The sequence below is a fragment of the Mastacembelus armatus genome, chromosome 17, assembly GCF_900324485.2.
Source record: "Mastacembelus armatus chromosome 17, fMasArm1.2, whole genome shotgun sequence".
Classification (NCBI taxonomy): Eukaryota; Metazoa; Chordata; class Actinopteri; order Synbranchiformes; family Mastacembelidae; genus Mastacembelus; species Mastacembelus armatus.
The window spans coordinates 4,782,875-4,805,206 of NC_046649.1; the positions used below are offsets into that span (position 1 = coordinate 4,782,875).

The following is a 22,332-nucleotide window of genomic DNA, read 5'->3' on the forward strand; positions in this document are numbered from 1 at the left end:
GGCCTAAAAACCTCAGAAATAACTTTTCTAAAATTTAGAGCTACTTTAGATGGCATAGCCCTGGCCTCCAGCACTACTGTGAAAAACCTTGGAGTTATTTTTGACCAGGACATGTCCTTTAACTCACACATAAAACAAATCTCTACAACTGCCTTCTTTCACCTGTGCAACATTGCCAAAATTAGGAACATCCTGTCTCAAAATGATGCAGAAAAACTAGTCCATGCATTTGTTAACTCAAGGCTAGATTACTGTAACTCATTACTATCTGAATGTCCCAGTATCTCCATAAAAAGTCTCCAGTTAATCCAGAATGCTGCAGCCAGAGTCCTGACAGGAACTAGCAAGAGAGATCATATTTCTCCTATATTAGCTTCTCTTCATTGGCTCCCTGTAAAATCCAGAATAGAATTTAAAATCCTTCTTCTCACATACAAATCCCTTCATGATCGAGCTCCTTCATACCTTAAAGACCTCATAGTACCATATTATCCCAATAGACCACTTCGCTCTCAGAGTGCAGGTCTACTTGTAGTTCCCAGAGTTTCCAAAAGCAGAATGGGAGGCAGAGCCTTCAGCTATCAAGCTCCTCTCCTGTGGAACCAGCTCCCAGTCTGGGTTCAGGAGGCAGACACTCTCTGTACTTTTAAGGCTAGACTTAAAACCTTCCTCTTTGACAAAGCGTATAGTTATCCTCCCTCACATGTATATTTTACCATTGAATGTCACTAACCTTGTGCTCTCTCTCTCCCCTAGTTTGTGCTCTCTCTCCCTCTCTCTCTGTTCTCTCTCTGTACCTTCTGCAGGTGTCCCCGGTCCTGGAGCTGTATATCACTGATGTATTGTGATTTGGCGCTATACAAATAAAATGGAATTGAATAGAGTTTGACTGCAACCTGTTTGTGTCTTTATGGTAGAAAGCTCTTACTGAGGGAAACTAGGTGTTGATGTCAAATGAGATAATGTAAGGAAACAACCAAATAATTGTGAAGAGTTTATAATGCCTATAAAAATGCTCATCCTCCCTCAGATTTATTTTCACAGAGTTTAAAAAATATTTTAAAGTTTCAAAAAAACCCAAAATATATTTGTGGAATTGTGAAATATGGCGTACACAGCAGTCTTGATCACAATTGCTGTTGTGTCCACTTGTCAGGTTTTTGCCCTTGATTATGTGCCTGACAGACCACGTCAAAATCTACAACACTGACCTTTAGTTGTCTGTAATTTAATCATTTCTGAAGGACAACTTGTTTTAACACTCTTCCTCCAGAAGATGGCAGAGTTGTGCGTGTTGTTTTTGTTAGATGGTTACATGTTTCTTCCAGGCTCTGATTGAAGTTCAATAGAGACCATCCATTAAATTAGGACACAGGTTAGAGGAACCTTATAAACTAACTTTACCACAGCCACTGACCTATTTCCTGAAAAGAAACACAGCAAACAAAATCTTATAATGACCTCACACTGAATTCCAGCTCATTCAGCCTTCCCTGTTGTCTCTTGACCTTATGGCAACCTTAATATCACTCAGGTGTAATCAATTCATCATGATCATCTTTCCGCAGTTTTTGATTGGTTGCTGCTGCCGCAGCTGCTCCACTTGTTCCAGCACAAATAGCTACAAACTGCAGACACTTTGCCACGTTTCCTTGAGTCACGCAGCATGATGCCTCAAGGAAAAAGGAAAAGTGCTGCGGTCTCCTCGGCTGCAGTTATTGTGATATGTTTTGTGGCGCAAATGGTGGACTGTTACCGACTGAAGAAGAGGGAAATAGGAGATGGTCAAAGAGATGCCAGTACAGCTGAAAAGCAAAGTGTCCAAGAGGGGAAGATAGTCTTCGGGAGAGTTTTTAAAAAAGGGTCAGGCCTTGAGTCAGAAGTTTTTGACTGGACTGGGAAATCCTCTTCAAACGCTTCTGTGGCGGAGGGCACGGCTTATCAAGCAGACTCTGCAGGTAGAACTGTCAGACACTTTTGAATTGAATTGCAGGTGTTGCTCATTTAAATTACTATTGACTTAATATAAAAAAGTGTTTTAGCTGAAAAACAACTTTAAGTAGACTCAGTGGGCTGTGGTTAGTCTACTCACATTTTAATATTCCCTGCCAGGCTGGTCAAAAGGGCGAACATATGATAGCAGTTCCACACAATGGAAGCGCATGGCACCTTCCCTGCAGTGTGTTGGAGACCGGATGAGGTTTAAAGTATTGGGACCAGGTGCTTCAGTATTTGCACTGGACCAAGGTAGCGTGACACAGCTTATTAGCTGTACCGTTGCTGTGTATTTTATACATTGTAGATATTTGGACCAGTGTTTGCAGTCACTTTCAGACTCCCCTCTCCCACACACAGGAAGTGCACCTCCAATGCCTCTGTCCCAGGTCCCTTCCACCTGTGGCTACCACGTGCAGAGGAACTCCCTTGGACTTACTATGTTGGTTCCTTATCATGGCTGTAATGTGGTTCAAGAGGTAACTTTTCTTTTTCCATGAAATAAAAACAGAAGATGCTTGAACTGGAGAAAAAAATGGTTGTTTTGATGAGAATTTGGCTGTTTGATTTATTTCAACAACCTGTACATTAATCAATGAAGTTATTGTTGCATGAAACTAAGTTTCTTTAACATAATCTTGAGTCAGGAATTTATATATGTATTGTTTTTTTTCCTTCAAGAATGGAAGTTATGTGCTGCCGATGCGTTGGCAGGGAATCCCAGTGTCCCTCTGGTGCCCCAAATCTACATCTGTACCTCAGACTGCTTCACACCCTCAGATGATGCCAGTGCTACCCAGTGGCGAGACTCCAGTTGGTTCATACCCTGGCTTTCCCCCGAATGATTTATTTCCACCGTATCTTCCTTTACCTTGGTACCCTTCAGCTGTACCACTACCTACAACAGATTCAACCACCACATTTCCCCAAGATCCCTTTTTTCCTTCGTATCCCTTTCCGTTGCCATTTCCAGGCAAACCTGAAACACCTGGATTTCCACATCCCCTTCTTCCTTTCTATCCCTACTTTCCTTTGCCTCTTCCAGGCAAAACAGGTCCACAAAGTAATGGCACAACCCCAGAGAAACCCCAAGGGCCTGGATTTCCCCAGGATCCCTTTTTGCCTTTCTATCCCTACTTTCCTCTTCCAGGCAAACCTGAAATGCCTGGATTTCCCCAGGATCCCTTTTTGCCTTTCTATCCCTACTTTCCTCTTCCAGGCAAACCTGAAATGCCTGGATTTCCCCAAGATCCATCTTTGCCTTTCTATCCCTACTTTCCTCTTCCAGGCAAACCCCAAAGGCCTGGATTTCCTCATCCCCTTCTTCCTTTCTATCCCTACTTTCCTTGGCCTCTTGCAGGCAAAACAGGTCCACAAAGTAATGGCACAACCCCAGACAAACCCCAAGGGCCTGGATTTCCCCAGGATCCCTTTTTGCCTTTCTATCCCTACTTTCCTCTTCCAGGCAAACCTGAAATGCCTGGATTTCCCCAGGATCCCTTTTTGCCTTTCTATCCCTACTTTCCTCTTCCAGGCAAACCTGAAATGCCTGGATTTCCCCAAGATCCATCTTTGCCTTTCTATCCCTACTTTCCTTGGCCTCTTGCAGGCAAAACAGGTCCACAAAGTAATGGCACAACCCCAGACAAACCCCAAGGGCCTGGATTTCCCCAGGATCCCTTTTTGCCTTTCTATCCCTACTTTCCTCTTCCAGGCAAACCCCAAGGGCCTGGATTTCCCCAAGATCCATCTTTGCCTTTCTATCCCTACTTTCCTCTTCCAGGCAAACCTGAAATGCCTGGATTTCCACAAGATCCATCTTTGCCTCTACCTTTTTATCCCTACTTTCCTTCCCCTCTTCCAGGCAAAACAGATGTGCCTACCCCCACCTCAAAACCAAAGCTACCTTGGGATTTCCCTCCACCTTTTTATCCTCCCTTTCCTTGGCCTGGCCAGGATGTTCCTCCAGGATTTCTTCCATCAATGGCCCAAAACACAGCCACTCAAATGACCATGACTCCTGAGTCACAGTTGTTGGCACAGTTCTTTCTTTTTGGTTCACAGTATCCTCATTTTGACCTTTGTGATCCAAAATGGCCAGTCCTAATCAGGAAACACTGCAGCCAACAAAAACCATGATATTGCAGAGAAAGCATTTCCTGTACTGACTCCAGCAGTGTTGCCTACACTTCTGGTGAAATGTCTGTCAAAATTGTGCTACACTTTTGTATGTTGAAGCTTACTGAAAAATAAATAAATGATTTGATACAATGCTGTTTTTTCTGGGGTATTTGTGGTTCATATGGGCAGGTAAATGGCTGTCAGGCTTATCACATCAGTTGGAGCTGTGTGCTTGTGTATTAAGTATTGAATTAATTTGTTATATTGAAAGGGTCTCTTTCTGACACTGAGGAGCATTATTAGAAATGAAGAATTGCACTGTAGCTGTATTGACTGAATATCTGCAATACCCCCCTTTGACCATCAGTGCTCTCCAGTGCTTTCAATACTTTATGACCTGCTGTGCTCAGCTATACGTTACTGGACATGCAAGTGGAGGCTCCTCTGGTGACCTGGATAATCAACTACCTCACAGGTCAACCACAGTATGTGAGCCTGCAGAACACTGCTTCAGACATCATAGTGAACAGCACAGGGGCCCCTTAGAGGACAGTCCTGTTTCCCTTTCTGTTCACACACTACACATCTGATGTCAGACACTGCTCACAGTCCTGCCATCTTCAGAAGTTCTGACTCTGCCATTGTAGGCTGTATTAGGAGAGGTCGGGAGGCTGAGTATAGGAGTGTATTGGACAGCTTTGTGGAGTGGTGTGGACTAAATCACCTGCAACTCAAAGACCAAAAAGCTCGTGGATTTTAGAAAGCAGAGGGTTCCCCTGGACCAATCGGCATCATGGGTGCTGAAGTGGATATTGTGGACAGCTCTAAGTATCTGGGTGTTCATATAGACAGACAAGCTGGACTGGACCAAAAACATTGATGCACTGTATAAGAAAGGTCTGAGTCACCTGTACTCTCTCAGGAGACTCTGCTTCCTTTAGGCTATGTCATTAGGAAGCACTCTCTTAATTACCACTGCTATGCAGATGACACTCAGCTGTATCTATCTATGAAACCTGATAACACAAACCAGTGAACCAGATTTCAAGCTGTGTCTAACTGACATAAAGGCCTTGATGGCCAGTGACTTTCTACTTTGAAATTCAGAGAAAACAGAAGTTATTATATTTGGGCCTAAAAACCTCAGAAATAACTTTTCTAAAATTATAGCTACTTTAGATGGCATAGCCCTGGCCTCCAGCACTACTGTGAAAAACCTTGGAGTTATTTTTGACCAGGACATGTCCTTTAACTCACACATAAAACAAATCTCTAGAACTGCCTTCTTTCACCTGTGCAACATTGCCAAAATTAGGAACATCCTGTCTCAAAATGATGCAGAAAAACTAGTCCATGCATTTGTTAACTCAAGGCTAGATTACTGTAACTCATTACTATCTGAATGTCCCAGTATCTCCATAAAAAGTCTCCAGTTAATCCAGAATGCTGCAGCCAGAGTCCTGACAGGAACTAGCAAGAGAGATCATATTTCTCCTATATTAGCTTCTCTTCATTGGCTCCCTGTAAAATCCAGAATAGAATTTAAAATCCATCTTCTCACATACAAATCCCTTCATGATCAAGCTCCTTCATACCTTAAAGACCTCATAGTACCATATTATCCCAATAGACCACTTCGCTCTCAGAGTGCAGGTCTACTTGTGGTTCCTAGAGTTTCCAAAAGCAGAATGGGAGGCAGAGCCTTTAGCTATTAAGCTCCTCTCCTGTGGAAACAGCTCCCAGTCTGGGTTCAGGATGAAAACAGTCTCTGTACTTAAGGCTAGACTTAAAACCTTCCTTTTTGACAAAGCGTATAGTTGGGGCTGACTTCAGGTAACCCTGAACCATCCCTTAGTTATGCTGCTATAGGCCTAGACTGCCCGAGGACCATCGGTGCACTGAGCTCCCCTACCCTAACCCTCCCCTCCCCTCCCTTTTCTTCCCCTCTCCTTCTTCCTCACATGTATATTCCACCATTGAATGTCACTAACTTGTCTCTGTCTCCCCTAGTTTGTGCTCTCTCCCTCTCTCTCTGCACCTTCTTCAGGTGTCCCTTTTTCCTGGAGCTGTATATTGCTGATGTGCAGTTACTGGCCCAACTAACCTGCAGTGTCTATTTGTTGTTTATTGTTGTTCTTTTCTCTCTCCTTTATCCAGTCACGCCAACCAGTCGATGCAGATGGCCGCCCAAACTGAGCCTGGGTTTTGAGGTCTCTTCGGTTAAAGCGAGTTTTTCCTCTCCACTGTCACCAAGTGCTTGCTAGTAAGGGATTTGTTGGGTTTTTTGTTTTTTGTAAAGTGCCTTGAGATGATTTGTATTGTAATTTGGCATTATATAAATGAAATTGAATTGAAAACTGTGCAACCCAATCATTTCATAACTGCGGATTTATTATGGTCTCGTTACTCGTCTGTGTAATATAATGACGTAATCCCATACCTTTAGTTTGAAAATCCACTTTCAGGAAGTGACGTTTGGTGGTTGGCATGCGCACATTACCAAGGAAGAATATCACTAGTGTTTTTAACAAACCACGGAAAATTGTAAACATTAGGAAACTGGTTGACGTGTAAGTGTTGGGATGGAAGTATAAGGTAAACATGGTCTTAATCACCTCTACGTTTTCTCAGACAACGCTGATATTCATGTTAGCATTACAGTTTCTGATGTCCAGCCCGGGTTCAGGACCTGATGCTGAGACAAGCTCTGACTCGGCCACAGACACACTGACTGTATATCGATTCTGGCCACATTCAGTTGTGATCACGTTTGATTTTCTTGTGTTGTGTTGATTCACTGTGACGATAGTCGTTGCTTTGTGTTTGGAGTCGCCGCTGGATTTCCTAACACACAGCTAGCGTTAGCACACACCGTAGCTTTCCCAGACATCCTTAGGAAACGCTTAAACGCAAACTAGTTCGCTGGGTCGTTGATTGTTGTAGTTCTGTTGCATATGAAACTAATTACTTCCTGACACAACTAGCCTACATCAACTAAACCCAGTTAATTCCTACCACACCACCCGAAATTGTGCTTAGCTGGCTAAGTAGTTAGCTAGCTCTCTGCGTATCCGGATCTACCAGCATTAGTTGGTCTGTGTAAGCTGCTTGTTCCTCATTTCCCAAACCACAAACATGTTTCAGTGTCAAAAGGACAATTGTTTCAGTACTAAAAGGCTGGCTGACCCGAGATTACGATTTGTATTAGAATAAAGCAAGTAAATGGGTAGTTTGGCTCAATCACAAGATACAGTTGACGTATTTAAGTTATTGAGTTCATCTGCACTAGCAGCTTATTAGTTTACCCTGGAAAATGTGCTGAACCTTGTTAAATGCTACCTTGGTTGTATTAGACATTGTTTTTCAGAAAGAGAGATCCAGCTCTGTGGTGAGTTTTGCATGGTACTTACTGCAGTTTGTTCATCCTATTAACATGATGGATGAACACAGATGACAACTAATGATGAACACAGATGACAACTAATGATGAACACAGATGACAACTAATGATGAACACAGATGACAACTAATGATGACCATGGATTTGACTGAAACAGTGCTAACAAAAACCCTTCACAACAGTATTTGATTCTAAAGGTCTAAAAAATATATGGAGATCAATCTGATATCACCTTGCTGAGACAAATGGCAGTGTCAAATTCAGCAGAAAAGGGGTGTGGAAAGAACTACAATGAACAGAATCTACTTGCACAAGAACATATCATAGCTGCCTTGTCATCAGGGCAAGCAGATTTGCCAAAAAGACTCATTGACGTACATTTGCTCAGCTGGCTACAAAGAGAATCTGATTTGCTTTGTTTGCTTTGTAGGTTAACCTCAAGGTGTGGGCCAAACATTGTTCTTCATTGCATGGACACAAAGCCAATGCGCAGGTAGATACAGTGCTGAAGTATGGAGGAATGTGCACAGGATTTTTAGGGTGAATGAAAAATGTTGGTGTTAATTCAGGACTCCACTGTTACAAAAGAATGAATTTAATGTCACCATCATGGCTTGTGTTGCATGGCCACATAGAATGAAAGAGTGTTTTGCTCAAAGTGATCTGATCTGAATTGAGGAAAAATATGCATTTCAGAAATATTTAGTCTGACAGATTATATAAAGTACAGGGAGGAGACTCCATCTTGTATATTGAATACAGTATCTTTGATATTAATTCAGTATGGGGTGGGCAGCCTCCCACTTTAGGAAAAATTTGTAAAGTTCTGGGTTAACTGATACATCAACAAACTGATAAGATAATTGTAAAATAGTAGATGTAGGTTAGGGAAAGATGGGACTATTTCACCAGGGTAATGTCTTTCAAATTTCAGACATCTACATCCAGAACTACAGAAGATATTGTTTTCACAGGCAGGATAATAGTTCAAGTGACAAATAATCTTTAAACTTTTCAGGTATAAAATAGGTGCAAGTAGGATTTTCTTTTTTAGAGGTATACAAAACACCCAACCTTTTTCTCAGGTTTCTTTCTTCATAAACTTTCAATTACAAAAAAAAGACTTCATGCCTACTACAGGGGTGAGCTAGTTATAAGAAGCTAAACTTTTCCAACAGTAAAATTTCTCTTTAATAAATTCTATTGAAATCCAAATAATTATTGCCCATCTGGTTAATGTCAAGGGCCACCAGCGCACGCCAAGACGCCACTGGAATGGACATCACCAGCCGCTGTACTCTGGGGGACCCCAACAAACTTCCTGAAGGGGTCCCCCAGCCTGCACGCATGCCCTATATCTCAGACAAACACCCACGACAGACCCTGGAGGTGATCAACCTGTTGAGAAAACACCGTGAGCTCTGTGATGTTGTGCTGGTAGTGGGTGCCAAGAAGATTTATGCTCACCGTGTGATCCTGTCTGCCTGCAGCCCTTACTTCAGGTACCTAAACACAAACATTCAAGTATTCAATTTACATCTATTAAAAGAGCATATTTCTGGAAATCAACAGTAATACATCTCTTGTTCTCCATGTGTTTTACAGGGCAATGTTTACTGGAGAGCTGGCTGAAAGCAGGCAGACTGAGGTGGTTATCCGTGACATTGATGAGAGAGCCATGGAGCTGCTCATTGACTTTGCCTACACATCACAGGTAACAAGAGGAGCACTGAACAGAGTTTTATTAATATTTTGTGTCAGAGATTAGTGTCAAATTAATGATAAAATGCTGATTAAAATGCTGCATCGTGTACCGTAAACATGCAGATGTTTACCAAAGTTCAAAATCAGGTAAGTACACGAGCCTGCAGCTATAAGAGTTGATTGCTATCTGTCTTTATGCAGAACCTACTCAATAGCACTTAATTTTTCCAAACAAATTTTTAAGCCACACCTCTGCACGTTGTGTCATAGGCCACTTATGATGCAGGAGAACCAGAAGGCTGAGGGTGTGGTGCTGCAACTTAGGATCAGGTTTTTTTGACTGATTGGATAACTAGTTTAGCACTGTCAAGCTTAAACTGTGCATAATTCACTGGTACGTTGTAAGTTTGGCTACAATTTGCATAGTTACACAGCTCTTTAGAAAACAAATCTTTTTTTAGTATGGACATGAATTTTTTTCTCAGTCACATTCATTGGAATGAATACAAACAAGTGGTGGATTTTCAAGTCTGCTTTTGTATGGAGGTTTATTCCTATCTTTATTCAAAAGCAGTGAGCAAGTCTTTCATATCTTTGTGTAAGCCCAGGAAATCTGGAAAATCTATCCAGGGAACTCTCAGATACAAAGTGGGAGCTATTTGAGTGAGAAGAGTTTTGGGAGAAAACATTACAAAATTTTAACATGTAATCAAGAAGTTACTCTCATATTGAAAGATGGTGTTTGTGTATAATGGGAAGAATAATGGTTATTAGGAGCATTTAGTGCAGTGAAAGGAGGTACAAATGTTTATATTTATGTAATCATATCTGCATTTATGACCTGAGGCATCAGGCGGGGCATCACTTTGACACATTTTGGTTTAAAACAGTGAATTACACTGTTGTCCTGCCCTCCTATAGGTGACTGTAGAGGAGGGGAATGTCCAGACGCTGCTCCCTGCAGCGTGCCTTCTCCAGCTGGCTGAGATCCAGGAGGCCTGCTGTGAGTTCCTCAAGAGGCAATTGGATCCTTCCAATTGTCTGGGCATCAGGGCCTTCGCTGACACACACTCTTGCCGTGAGCTGCTCCGTATTGCAGACAAGTTCACCCAGCACAATTTTCAAGAGGTAAGAATGTGCATGTATGAGAACAACTGGGTACAGTCCCTTACTGTTTTCAGCAGTCATATGCATGCAAATTAATTAGACTGAAATTGCAGAAAAGGGAACTGTTCTTTGATGTTCTTTTTTATTTTTAGCCATGCAGTTAAACTGAATTTTCCCCATACCCCTCCAATTTTTGTTTTTGCATGCTCCATGGAGTTGTACATTACTTTTTAAATGGATAAAACTGCAAAAATCATTCATCAGTCTACATTCTGTCTTGTCTATCTTACAATAAGAAAGCAGAAAATGTTTTTAGAAATTTTGCAAATGCATTAAAGATCAAATGCCAAACTCCTGCTTTGAGTATTAAAAACCTTAATTCAGTTCCCTGTAGAAGCCAGTCTGAGAGTAAGAACAGCTCTGAGTCTTCTTGGGTAAGACAGTTTTGCACATATGAATGAAGACAGTTTATCCCACTTTTCCTGGCACATCCTCTTTAAAGTCTCCCCACGATCACCCATGGCATGAGCAGTTTCACCTACTGCTGAGGTTAAACACCTGATTATGACCTGCCTGTTGAAACAATCAGCTGAACTTTGAAGTTTTAATCGATTCTGGACATGGAGAGCCTTTAAAAGAGATGGCCTACACCCTAAGTGTTGGTGTTCATGTATAATCACAGCTAATTTGTTTATAGTCCAACTTGCCAGTAATACCTTAACTCTTTTAACTCATAGCAAACAGTAATTTCACTAGAGGGTTTGGAAGTCTCTAAGCACTGCTGTGTCAGTGTGCCAGTTTGTTTCATTCATCATAAAGGTTAGCAAATTAGTTCCTAAGATAGCCAAGAAGTAGACAACTTTATGCAACACATTTGTTTTGTCTGTCTTTGTGAACCCAGCCCCTGTAATATATTCAGTGAAAATGCAGTCTTGCTGGAACATGAGTAATTATGCTGGGAACCTGATCGACCTACACTCATTCCTGTCGTGTTTATATTTATGTCATGTATGAAACTAGTGGAAGTGATGGTGACAGCTTTCACCTCATCTCACCAGGTTAAACAGCTACATCTGGTGGTCACTTTAAATTATCGCATTTCCTGCAAGAGTTTCGTTTTTGCAAAATAGAGTATTTTGATGATTTTACAGTGGTGATAGGCCTTATTAACTACTTACTGCAATCTAATGACAACAAAGTGTGTGTTCCACTTAGCCTTTATCACACTTTTTAGAAGTGATTAGATGCTGTGTGACAATTACAGCCCTGTATCTTTATGTGAATAGATAGATTTAGTGATTGGTCTTTAGGGAATTTGAATTCATTGCTCCCTCTTACTTACAAGAGCAGTTGACTAACTGTTAAGCTCTGTTGTGTGATAGGTAATGGAGAGTGAAGAGTTCATGCTGCTGCCAGCCAACCAGTTGATTGACATAATTTCAAGTGATGAGCTCAATGTGCGGAGTGAGGAGCAGGTTTTCAATGCTGTGATGGCCTGGGTGAAATACAGCATCCAAGAACGCAGACCACAGCTGCCCCAGGTTTGTTGCTGCTATATTTTCAACACAGCCATTGCAGCATCTAGAGCTTCTGGTTACCTGTATGCAAGCTGGGCATCAATTCTAAATATGACTTTAAAAATAATCAGCTGTAACAATATAAAATGGATTTCATTTCTCAAGGTCCTCCAGCATGTCCGTCTACCACTGCTCAGCCCCAAGTTTCTGGTGGGCACTGTGGGTTCAGATCCTCTCATTAAGAGTGACGAGGAATGCAGGTGGGTATTCAGAAAATAAAAAATGTCAACACTACACTTATTTTTGGTAGAAAACTGCTCTTATTGTTGTAAGAATGAGTGTGAACAAGATGGAGGAGTGAGGAGTCTGTGAGTGTGCTGCCTGGTCACAGGATTATATGCTTAGTGGAAAAATACACTGAGTCCCTTCACTGCCCTTTGTGCTCTCTTTCTTTTCAATTTTCAACCTATTCTAACTTAAAAGTCACATAACATGTATTAGAAGGACAGGTGGTATAATTTTATTTTGATAAATTCTTATTAGTATACTGTATACCACTAATGCGTGAGACTTCAAGATTAACATAGTCTAACCAGCTTTGAATGGAAAACTGTGTAATAGGTTTCTTGTATATCACTTCTATATGAAGCTACAGTTTGTCTGAAGAATATTATTTAGAATCTAAATTACAGTTTAGTCCCGCACTGAATCTGAATTGATTCATATATGTATATTCATATTTATATGATCGAAATTTATCGTTGGCTCAGGTCTAATTTGATTGTCTGATGGAAGTTTATATATATTTACAATGCAGTGCATTTGTTTATATTAATTTTTATCTATGCTCAGTACCACATAATGACAGAGTGAAAACAGAATTTTAGAAAATGTATTTATCCATCCATCCATTTTCTGCCACTTATGCGGGGCCGGGTTGTGGGAGCAGTGGTCTAAGTAGGGATGCCCAGACTTCCCTCTCCCTAGACACTTCCTCCAGCTCTTCCGGGGGGGGGGGATCCGAGGCGTTCCAAGGCCAGCCAAGAGACATAGTCCCTTGGCTGCACTGGTAACAGGTCTGACTTACTGCAAGCAATGCAAATCAGACCCCTGCTCCATTCATTCAGACTGCTTGGGCAAACTCCCATGAACCCTCGAGCACCCTGGAGAGGGTATAGAGCTGGTCTAGTGTTCCACGACCAGCACGAAAACAGCATTGTTCCTCCTGAATTTCGTGTCGTGTCAGTCAAGACAGCCCAACAACATCCACCCCCTGTGCCTTGCCACTGAGGAGCTTCCGTACCAGTGACTTCGGCCTAGATCAGCCTCCGAGTCCCCAGCCACTGCTTCCTCTATGGAAGGCATGTCGGAGGGATTGAGGAGATCCTCAAAGTATTCCCTCCACTGCCCGATGATGTTCCCAGTTGAGGTCAACAGCTCCCCGCCTCTGCTGTACACAGTGTTGGCAGAGCACTGTTTCCCCTCCTGAGTCGCCGGACGGTTTGCCAGAATGTCCTCGAGGCTGACCGATAGTCCTTCTCCATGGCCTCACCGAACTCCTCCCAGGCCTGAGTTTTTGCAACAAACTAGGCTGCAACTTGATGACATCCCTTACTTCCAGCGTCCACCAGCGGGTTCAGGGATTACCGCCATGATAGGCACCAGAGACCTTACGACCACAGCTTCGAGCAGCCGTGGTGACAATGGAGGTGAAGAACATAATCCACTCAGACTCAATGTCCCCAACCTCCCTCGGGATCTGGTCGAAGCTCTCACGGGTGACAGTTGAAGAACTCTCTGACAGAGGGTTCAGCCAGATGTTCCCAGCAGACCCTCACAATTTGTTTTGGTCTGCCGAGTCTTTCTAGCTTCCTCCTCCGCCAATGGATCCAACTCACCACCAGGTGGTGATAAGCTCAATCCCTCTATTTATAAATTTATTAAAAAGAAAATCTAAAATATCACATTTACTTAAGTATTCAGACCCTTTACTCAGTACTCAGTTGAAGCCATTTTTAGGTCTCTCCAGAGATGTTCGACAGGGTTTAAGTCAGGGCTCTGGCTGGGTCACTCTAGGACATTCACAGAGTTGTCCCTAAGCCACTCTTGTGTTGTCTTGGCTGTGTGCTTAGGGTGGTTGTCATGTTGGAAGTTGAATCTTCAGCCGAATCTGATGTCCTGAGGGCTGGGGAACAGGTTTTCATTGAGGATATCTCTGTGCTTTTTTCCATTCAGCTTTCCCTCAACCCTAACCAGTCTCCCAGTCCCTGCTGCTGAAAAACACGCCAACAACATGATGCTGCCACCACCATGTTTCACTGTTGGTATTGGGCAGCTGATGAGAGGGTTCTTGTTTCCTCCAAACATAACATTTACAATTGAGGCCAGACAGTTTATCTTGGTTTCACTGAACCAGAGAATCTTGACAGTGTTGAGAGTGCTTCTGGTGTTTTTTTTTTTGTTTTGTTTTGTTTTTTTTTTGTGTAAACTCCCAGCAGCTTTAATGATTTTGCACTGAGGAGAAGCATCTAGCCACTCTGCCATAAATCCCAGATCGGAGGAGGCTGCAGTGATGTCGGTGTTGTCCTTGTGGAACTTTATCCCATCTCCACTATGGATCTCTGGAGCTCAGTCAGAGTGACCATCAGGTTCTTGGTCACCTTTCTTACTAAGGCCTTTCTCCCCCTCAATTGCTCACTTTGGCAGGGCGACCAGCTCTTGGAAGAGTCCTGGTTATGCCAAACTTCTTCCATTTGAGTATTATAGAGGCCACTGTGCTCCTGGGCCTTCCCCATCTCTGTGCCTATCAACAATCCTGTCTCTGAGCTCTGCAGGCAGTTCCTTTGACCTCATGGCTTAGTTTTTTGCTCTGATATGCATTCCAATCAAGATGTAGAAACATCTCAGCAAAGAGCAAGAGAATTGGGAGGAGGCTGAGCTAATTTTTACATGTTGTTTCAAACGATCTGAATACTGATGTAACTGTGATGTTTTATCATAAATTTACATATATATATATATTCAAATAATTTTTTTCTGATTTGTTTTTTATTAAACCAACATTGACCTCAAATCTCAGTTTTAGGAAATAAGCATAAGCAAGGAAGGAAGCAAGCAAGGAAATAAGCAGAAATGTGATACCACAATCTATGTTCTACTCCTCTCAGCATTGTTAACATCTGGAATCAGGAAAATTTGAATTTCCTAAAACTCAAGTTACCCATTTCTGTTTTCTTTTGAGGTTCTATCTTAAAGCTGTGGCAGAGGTAGAAAAATACCTGAGAGGAGGAAGGCATCTGGGTCTATTTTACGTCTTTTACGTGCTCATACAGAGACAGTACTTAACATTGATTTATATTTGGCTCTGTATATAACCTTTGCTTGTTTTCTGTGTTGTTTCAGGGACCTGGTTGACGAGGCTAAGAATTACCTGCTGTTGCCTCAGGAGAGGCCACTGATGCAGGGCCCCAGGACACGGCCAAGAAAACCCATCCGCTGTGGAGAGGTACTTTTTGCAGGTCAGTAACTTCAAGCTTTAAAGTTAAAAACAAAGATTTTTATCTGTTTTAGTGGGTAGTATGCAGACACCACCGCTTCTGTGGAGGATTGTGTCCTACTGAATGAGAAATGACTCACCTGTGTTATTTTCGTACAAATCATACATATTGTATGTTCTCTCCTATGTTTCCTTGTCCTGTAGTTGGTGGCTGGTGCAGTGGAGATGCTATTTCCAGCGTGGAGCGTTATGATCCTCAGACCAACGAGTGGAGAATGGTAGCATCGATGAGTAAACGGCGATGTGGAGTTGGCGTGAGCGTTCTTGATGATTTGCTGTATGCAGTGGGAGGTCATGATGGCTCATCATATCTTAACTCTGTGGAGAGGTGTGGCATGATCATTTAAGCTTTCTCTGGACATATTTGTTTTTCCTCTTCTACTGTACTGTCTTCTTTTTCTCCATGTCTCAGTATTCTTTTATATATTAAAATTAAATAACTTGTATTTTCCATTTTTCTTGTCCAGATATGATCCTAAGACCAACCAGTGGAGTAGCGACGTGGCCCCTACAAGCACTTGCCGTACCAGTGTTGGTGTGGCAGTTCTTGGTGGTTATCTATATGCTGTAGGAGGGCAGGATGGGGTTTCCTGTCTCAACATTGTGGAAAGGTACCAGTCAAAACTCTTCTGTCTGTCAGAAGTCTATCAGATTTATTAATTTTTAATATCTACTTTTGGGCACTCATCTAATCACATACTGAGTAATTATGTATAAACTATCCTGTATACATTTATAATAAAACAAGCCAGTAATTACATACAACTGCACATCATTCTTCCTCATAGATACGATCCTAAAGAGAACAAATGGACTCGTGTGGCCTCCATGAGCACCAGGCGGCTAGGTGTAGCTGTGGCTGTGCTGGGGGGGTTTTTGTATGCTGTGGGAGGATCTGATGGAACGTCACCATTAAATACAGGTATGCTACTCATGTATGAGGAAAAAAAGGCAGTGCTTGGAACTTTTGGAAACACCATCTGTAGCCATCTGCTTTGGGCTTCCCTGCCCCTTCAGTCCTAATCAGTTCCATGTTTTCTTATCTTTTTTTGCTTTTGTGATTCCTATTATTAAGTCCCTGCTATTTTTCTTACCTTGCCAAACCCTGGGCTATTTTTAAGCTTTGTTCTTTTAGTGAGTTTTAGTGGTAGAGAAATAGTATTTGTACATTCAGAATCTGTTTAGAGTTAGCTTTAAAACAGTGCATAGCATGTCACATTAGCACACAATTTTAGGAAATTTTAATAATTATATTTAATTTCAAATATGAAGTTTTATGAAATTGTTCACAACATTTTTTTTTTTAGGTCTTGCACATTTAGGCTGTTTTCGATATGTGCCCATTTACCTGCTCTTTGTTTAAATTATGTTTTGTTGTCCTAAACTTGGTTTTGTTGAGCTGGTTATGTGGATGCATACCATGTGTATATTGCTACAAATATCTCGTGTCTAGCATCGTCAAAACAAAGACACTGGTCCCAGGGGCTGCCGGGTTGAGTAGGTCACATTCAGTGACTCATCAAAACACATTGTTGTATTGCTACATGCATATGTGTGTTCCATTGGTAATTACTTGTGCTTAACACAGGCCCACAACTAGAAGTCAAACATTCAATAAAGGCAATATTAGCAGCGGCAACTGTGTTCTCTGTCCACAGTGCAGTTAGTACACAGTGTTAGCTGTATTGTTGTTATGACTTGTTCTCTTGTCTTTCTGTTTCTCTCCGTAGTGGAACGCTACAACCCTCAAGAGAACCGCTGGCACACTGTATCTCCAATGGGGACCAGGAGGAAGCACCTTGGCTGTGCAGTCTACCAGGACATGATTTACTCTGTTGGAGGGAGAGACGACACCACAGAGCTGAGCAGTGCTGAGCGGTACAACCCCAGAACAAACCAGTGGTCTCCTGTAGTGGCCATGACATCCAGACGGAGTGGGGTGAGAGTGTGTCTGTTGGTGTTTTGCGTGATTAAAACATGAGATTTTGTGCTTCACAACAATATGTCAGTTATAGCTGTAGATTTGACTGCATTTAAGTCATCAGAGTTTCATTTTAGTTTAGTTGATATTAAATTGCTCAATTGGTTCTAAAAAATGTTTGTGTGCGGCTGAAATGTAGTTGTGTCCTCAGGTGGGCTTGGCTGTGGTAAATGGTCAGCTGATGGCAGTAGGAGGCTTCGATGGAACAACGTATCTCAAAACTATAGAAGTCTACGACCCTGATGCCAACACATGGAGGTACGTCACATCAAAGGGTGATGGCATAGAAGAACAAATAAAATATTGATAGCAATTAGCCATAAAATGTAAAGCAGTATCAAACTGAGGAGATTAGAGTCAGAGTGGAATCATCTGAGCTGCGGTGCCCATTTTAATTTACTGGTAAATTAAAGCAGTTAGTTGGTATCACATAATACCAGTTTCCAAAAGCTTCATCTGTCCTGTCCAGGAATATTTACCATTTAGAATGTGAAGTTAACATGTTTGTGAAAATAAGTCACTTGTTAAATTGGCAGTAGAGAGAAACAAAACCTTTATTATGGCTGAGTTTGACGGCCATTAAGAGACATCAGCCTGTGTCATTTCTGCCTCCATTAAAGTGAACAAAAAGTCCCAACAGTGCTTTCTATCAAAAAAGGTCACAGAGAGGTCCATAGATTATCCAAAGTAAAAGCTGCACTGTCTCTGGAAAATGACGCCAAGAGAAATCATACTCTATCATTAATGATTAAAACTTCAAGATGCCTAAAACATCCCTGCCTTCACATGTCACCATTAGACATGAGCTTATTTATTTAGTCATGTTTGTCTTATGCCACATATCATTTATATCAAATGTTATAAAGTTTACAGGTTATGCTTCAAAAACTGTTCTTAATTAGACAGAATGATATTACAAACAGGCTATAAGTGGCACCGGAGTATTAGTCACTTTCAGCAAAAACAGCCTTGTTGAACAGAAAAAAACCCATATATAAGTCACTTCAACATATAAGTTGCATTTCTAATTATACTAATTATAATCTAAATTAGACTATGAATAATGTAGGCTAGACAGAACAACAAGCAGAAGTGCATTACAAAATGTTAGGTAACATTAAACAACTGCACCAACATCGGGGTAAGGGGAGATGAAACAGCGTCTCCTCCTCCTCTCAGGTTGTCTGAATGCCAACACTCACTCCAAACTTTGTTTCAGCTGCAGACCTTATTACCTGCACTTTGAAGTCTGCATCAGTGCTCTTTGTTTTGGGCAGCATTTTCACTTGTGTTACACCAGGAGTTGTAGTTTAGCTGCACAATATTATCTTCAATTGAGTCAAGAGTCCCATCTAATGCTAGTGACTACTTGATAAAATGACTGTAAATATGCACATGTAAGTCACTTTTCTGTATAAGTTGCAGGACAAGTCAGACAAGTAAAAAAAGTACAACTTTTAGTATATATAGTCAAAATAAGTTAATATCAGATTGATTAGACCTTTACATGAACATTTTTGTTTGCTATCTATCACAGCCACCCTCAGAATGTTATAAGCCATCAACTTTCACTCTCTTGCTTGTCGTTCTCTGCTATGTTCACTGCCATGAATGCCAGAAGAGTAAAAGCTTTGAAGAATGTATTTTCTGATTGTCACCTTTTTCCAGGTTGTATGGAGGAATGAACTATCGCCGACTAGGTGGAGGGGTTGGTGTCATTAAAATGACTCACTGTGAATCCCACATATGGTAACACCCAGCCACCCAACACGTCTTATTGTGATGCAATGGATGCCACTTTTCACTGACTCTGTGCCTCCAAAAGACACGTGTTATTTCATGTGATGATTAGAGAAACATGGGGGGACGAGACAGAAAGAGCAGCAAACTTTTGAACTCTAGTTCATCCCCAACCCCACACCAAGGTCATTAGCTTTGAAATATCCTGGTTGTCCTCGATGATTGACCACATTCACCATGAAGTCCACTGAGAGCTGATGTCTACCAAGTACCATTAATCATCCAGCTTGGAGACGATGGTCCATCTCCTGTGTCCTCTCGAAGTTTTTCGTTTGGTCTTCTCTGTCTGGGACATGTGAATGGATGAAACTAAACTTGATTGACCTTGCTGGTGGTGGGTGACGATCAAACGTATCTGACGTCTAAGAAGTTCAAAGGCTTACAGTGCATTTTTTCAGTGTTTCCAACTGTGACAGTCTCTGCCATCTTCCCTGCTCTTAAAATGACAGCCGCCAAATTCAGCATAGTGACAACTGCCTTGAATGAGCACAATCAGCTGGTGAACTACAAAACCCTCTGTTTACTGTGGCAGATTGATTGTTCCTTAGAGATATAACATTGCATTCTGACTGCCGGAGGTAAATCCATGCTCTCTCATTTTGTGTTTACCTGGCTTTGGGCCTTGAAGCATACATCTCAGCCAGGGCTGTTGAGGCTCTGGCCCTTATGTGTAGCATTAAACGGTAGAAAGGTAGTTTCCTTCTGAAGACATCTATATGTCGTTGTCATTTGGATACCCAGAGAGAAGATTTGATATTTTATTGCTGCCAGGGGAGAGATTATTAGCAGGAAAATCCAGTCCGTACAGTCACTGAATGGAACTGCTATATATTACAGGAGGCTACTGCAGCTGTCTGTTACCATTAAAGATTTTAGCTCCGATGCTCATAGTGTAGTTAAAAAGAATATACGATGTCACCTGTTAGTCATCACAGTCATTCAGTGAAAAAGAACCTAGACACCAAAACAGGTCAACCCTGTCACTAAATCCTGAAGGCCTCTGTGCTTCAAATGAACCAGTTCATTTGACTAGGTCAGTTGCAAATGACAACTCTCAAAGGTCTGCAGCACTCAGACACTTTATAGTTCAAACCCACTGTAATCTCACATGTCCATACACCTGGCACATTGTGTGAAGTGGGAGTGCTTGTTAAATTGTCTGTTTTATAAAGTTACACAAATTGGCCCCTGGATTCTGTCATTGGAAAAGAGGGTTCAAACCTGACAATATTTCATTTGAAACATACTCAAGCCAACAGTGACATATGGTTAGTTTGATAGTATGTGGCCACAGTAACTTCAAAGTGGAAAAAATGGGAATTCAGATATATAATTAATTTTTTTTTAAGATTCAGTTATTTGCTAAAGTAGTTGGACGCTACTTTTTAGCAAATAGGTGCATTTATGGGGACTACTTTCAGCTGCAGGTTAATCCACATTTGATGTGCATCACCACTAGTAAGTCCATGAATCAAAATAAACTAGTGCATGTTCATAGTGATGATGGAACATGTTGGCCAGTGCAACAGAGTGGCTCACTGATAGCTTTTATATAGTGGAGTTTCGCAGCTGAGGAATGAGATACATCAGGCTTTGATACACACACTACTTGTTAGTGGGCTACATTCATTGTTGGTTTTGGATTTTTCAAGGAATCGGTTGAATCTGTAATTTTACCACATTTGTTCTGAAGATTGGAAAATTGAATACGATACAGACATGCAGCTTTAAAATACAAGACTGTGTTGCCTGTCTGCATTCAAACCTGGGACATTGTGTGTTTACAGTTTAGCTTTTAAAGTGAATTAGAGTTGCCATTGTGTTTGCACTGAACACTGCAGCCTGTGATCTCCTGTGGACGCAGGTGATCATACTGTCTCTGTACAAAGAAGGGGCTACTGTAATGCCTAAGCCCATGATGCAAGAAATATGCTCAGCGTCACATAAAAAATTTTTGTCACTTTATGCCAGAAGTGAAGCAATTTTTCAGCCGTTCATTTAAGATGGTGATCACCTCTGGGTTATCGATTTGCCATGACAGAGACAACACCTATTTAGTTAAGAAGTGCCAGGAGAATGACTGTTACTTATTAACACAGTGATTAGGACATCACTCTAGTCAAAAGATGTTTCCTAATTTTTATTGTCATCATATGTTTTTGAAATATATAAAATATTGAGATTTAGCTTTTCCTATTAAGTTCCATAGTAGTCCTGATAACAAATCTGTTAAAGTGAGAGTTAATCTGGTACATGCATAACACTTGTAACATCAGAATCTGGCTTCTGTCCTACTACAGACTTAAAGTTGGAGAGAAACCTTCCATGACTGTGGCCTACTTATTCCAGTTTAGGTTTAAAAGGACGGACCACTTTAATAGAAATCCTAACTATATATGCATTAATTAAACAGCTACTTCTTTAGTAGTAGAGATATTTGGTTTCTTCCCACAGTTACAGTTTGAGACACACATCTTTTTTGTTTTCAAGGGTGCTTATACTGCATGCAGCACAATGTAACGGCAGCAGCTGATAGAGGACAGTAATAGTGCAGCACTGATGTTTGCAGTTTTTTTATTTGTCCCTGTTTGTTTAATTGATCTCAGCTCAATGTAAAACAGGCACAGTTTGAGTAGATTGTGAATTACTTTGGACTCATCCTCATAATTTATTGCACTGTGATTGGAAATGTGTTTTAGATTGATCTTTTTTGTGATATATTTTATATGGGTGATCAACTTTCCAAATATGCTGTGGAACTGTCTAATATTATCATTGGCCAACTTGGGAATGAGACATTTCAGGCCTTGTGCAGAGAATAACAGCCTTGATTCTGTGCAGGAGTAGATTTATTTCATAAATGCAACACTACATGTTTTTGACTTGTTTTCTGTCTCTCTCTCTCTCTCATGCATACACACACACTTCACCACAGTTCTGCACTTTAGACTATGTGTGTGAAACAAATGCATTGCTCACATGACAGTAGGATACGAGATTTTTGTGCGTTAAGTTAGCAGGTCCTGATACGACAGTACTGGTATTAATGTTCAATAAAACAGTAAAGTTAGATTATGTTAGGTTTGGTTGCCTGTGCTAGTAGGGAAGTTCGAGTCACAGGATCACTGTTAGGCTGACAGTGTTGTTGCTA

At 41.3% G+C, this 22,332-nt stretch overlaps 2 protein-coding genes across 5 annotated transcripts; both read left to right on the forward strand.

Annotated features, from left to right (window-relative positions):
• The first annotated feature begins 2,137 nt into the window (after positions 1-2,137).
• On the forward strand, positions 2,138-4,662 carry LOC113134110 (protein app1-like). The gene is made up of 4 exons (XM_026313347.1): positions 2,138-2,247; positions 2,356-2,474; positions 2,677-3,296; positions 4,527-4,662. The coding sequence occupies exons 1-4, from the start codon at positions 2,163-2,165 to the stop codon at positions 4,660-4,662; spliced, it is 960 nt and encodes a 319-aa protein (XP_026169132.1). The 5' UTR covers positions 2,138-2,162.
• A 1,926-nt stretch (positions 4,663-6,588) lies between these two features.
• Positions 6,589-21,813, forward strand: klhl20 (kelch-like family member 20). Of its 4 annotated transcripts, XM_026312732.2 has the most exons (15): positions 6,691-6,711; positions 7,947-8,009; positions 8,761-8,801; positions 8,851-9,018; positions 9,122-9,230; positions 10,142-10,348; positions 11,710-11,868; positions 12,010-12,104; positions 15,247-15,362; positions 15,545-15,728; positions 15,868-16,011; positions 16,189-16,322; positions 17,131-17,339; positions 17,533-17,639; positions 19,050-21,813. In XM_026312732.2, the coding sequence occupies exons 4-15, from the start codon at positions 8,864-8,866 to the stop codon at positions 19,132-19,134; spliced, it is 1,704 nt and encodes a 567-aa protein (XP_026168517.1). In that variant the 5' UTR covers positions 6,691-6,711; positions 7,947-8,009; positions 8,761-8,801; positions 8,851-8,863; the 3' UTR covers positions 19,135-21,813. The 4 variants fall into 4 exon arrangements, with proteins under 4 accessions (XP_026168516.1, XP_026168515.1, XP_026168517.1 ...); XM_026312731.2 differs by having other exon boundaries at positions 6,589-6,711; positions 8,761-9,018; XM_026312730.2 differs by lacking the exon at positions 6,691-6,711 and adding an exon at positions 6,615-6,686 and having other exon boundaries at positions 8,761-9,018.
• The last annotated feature ends 519 nt before the right edge of the window (positions 21,814-22,332 follow it).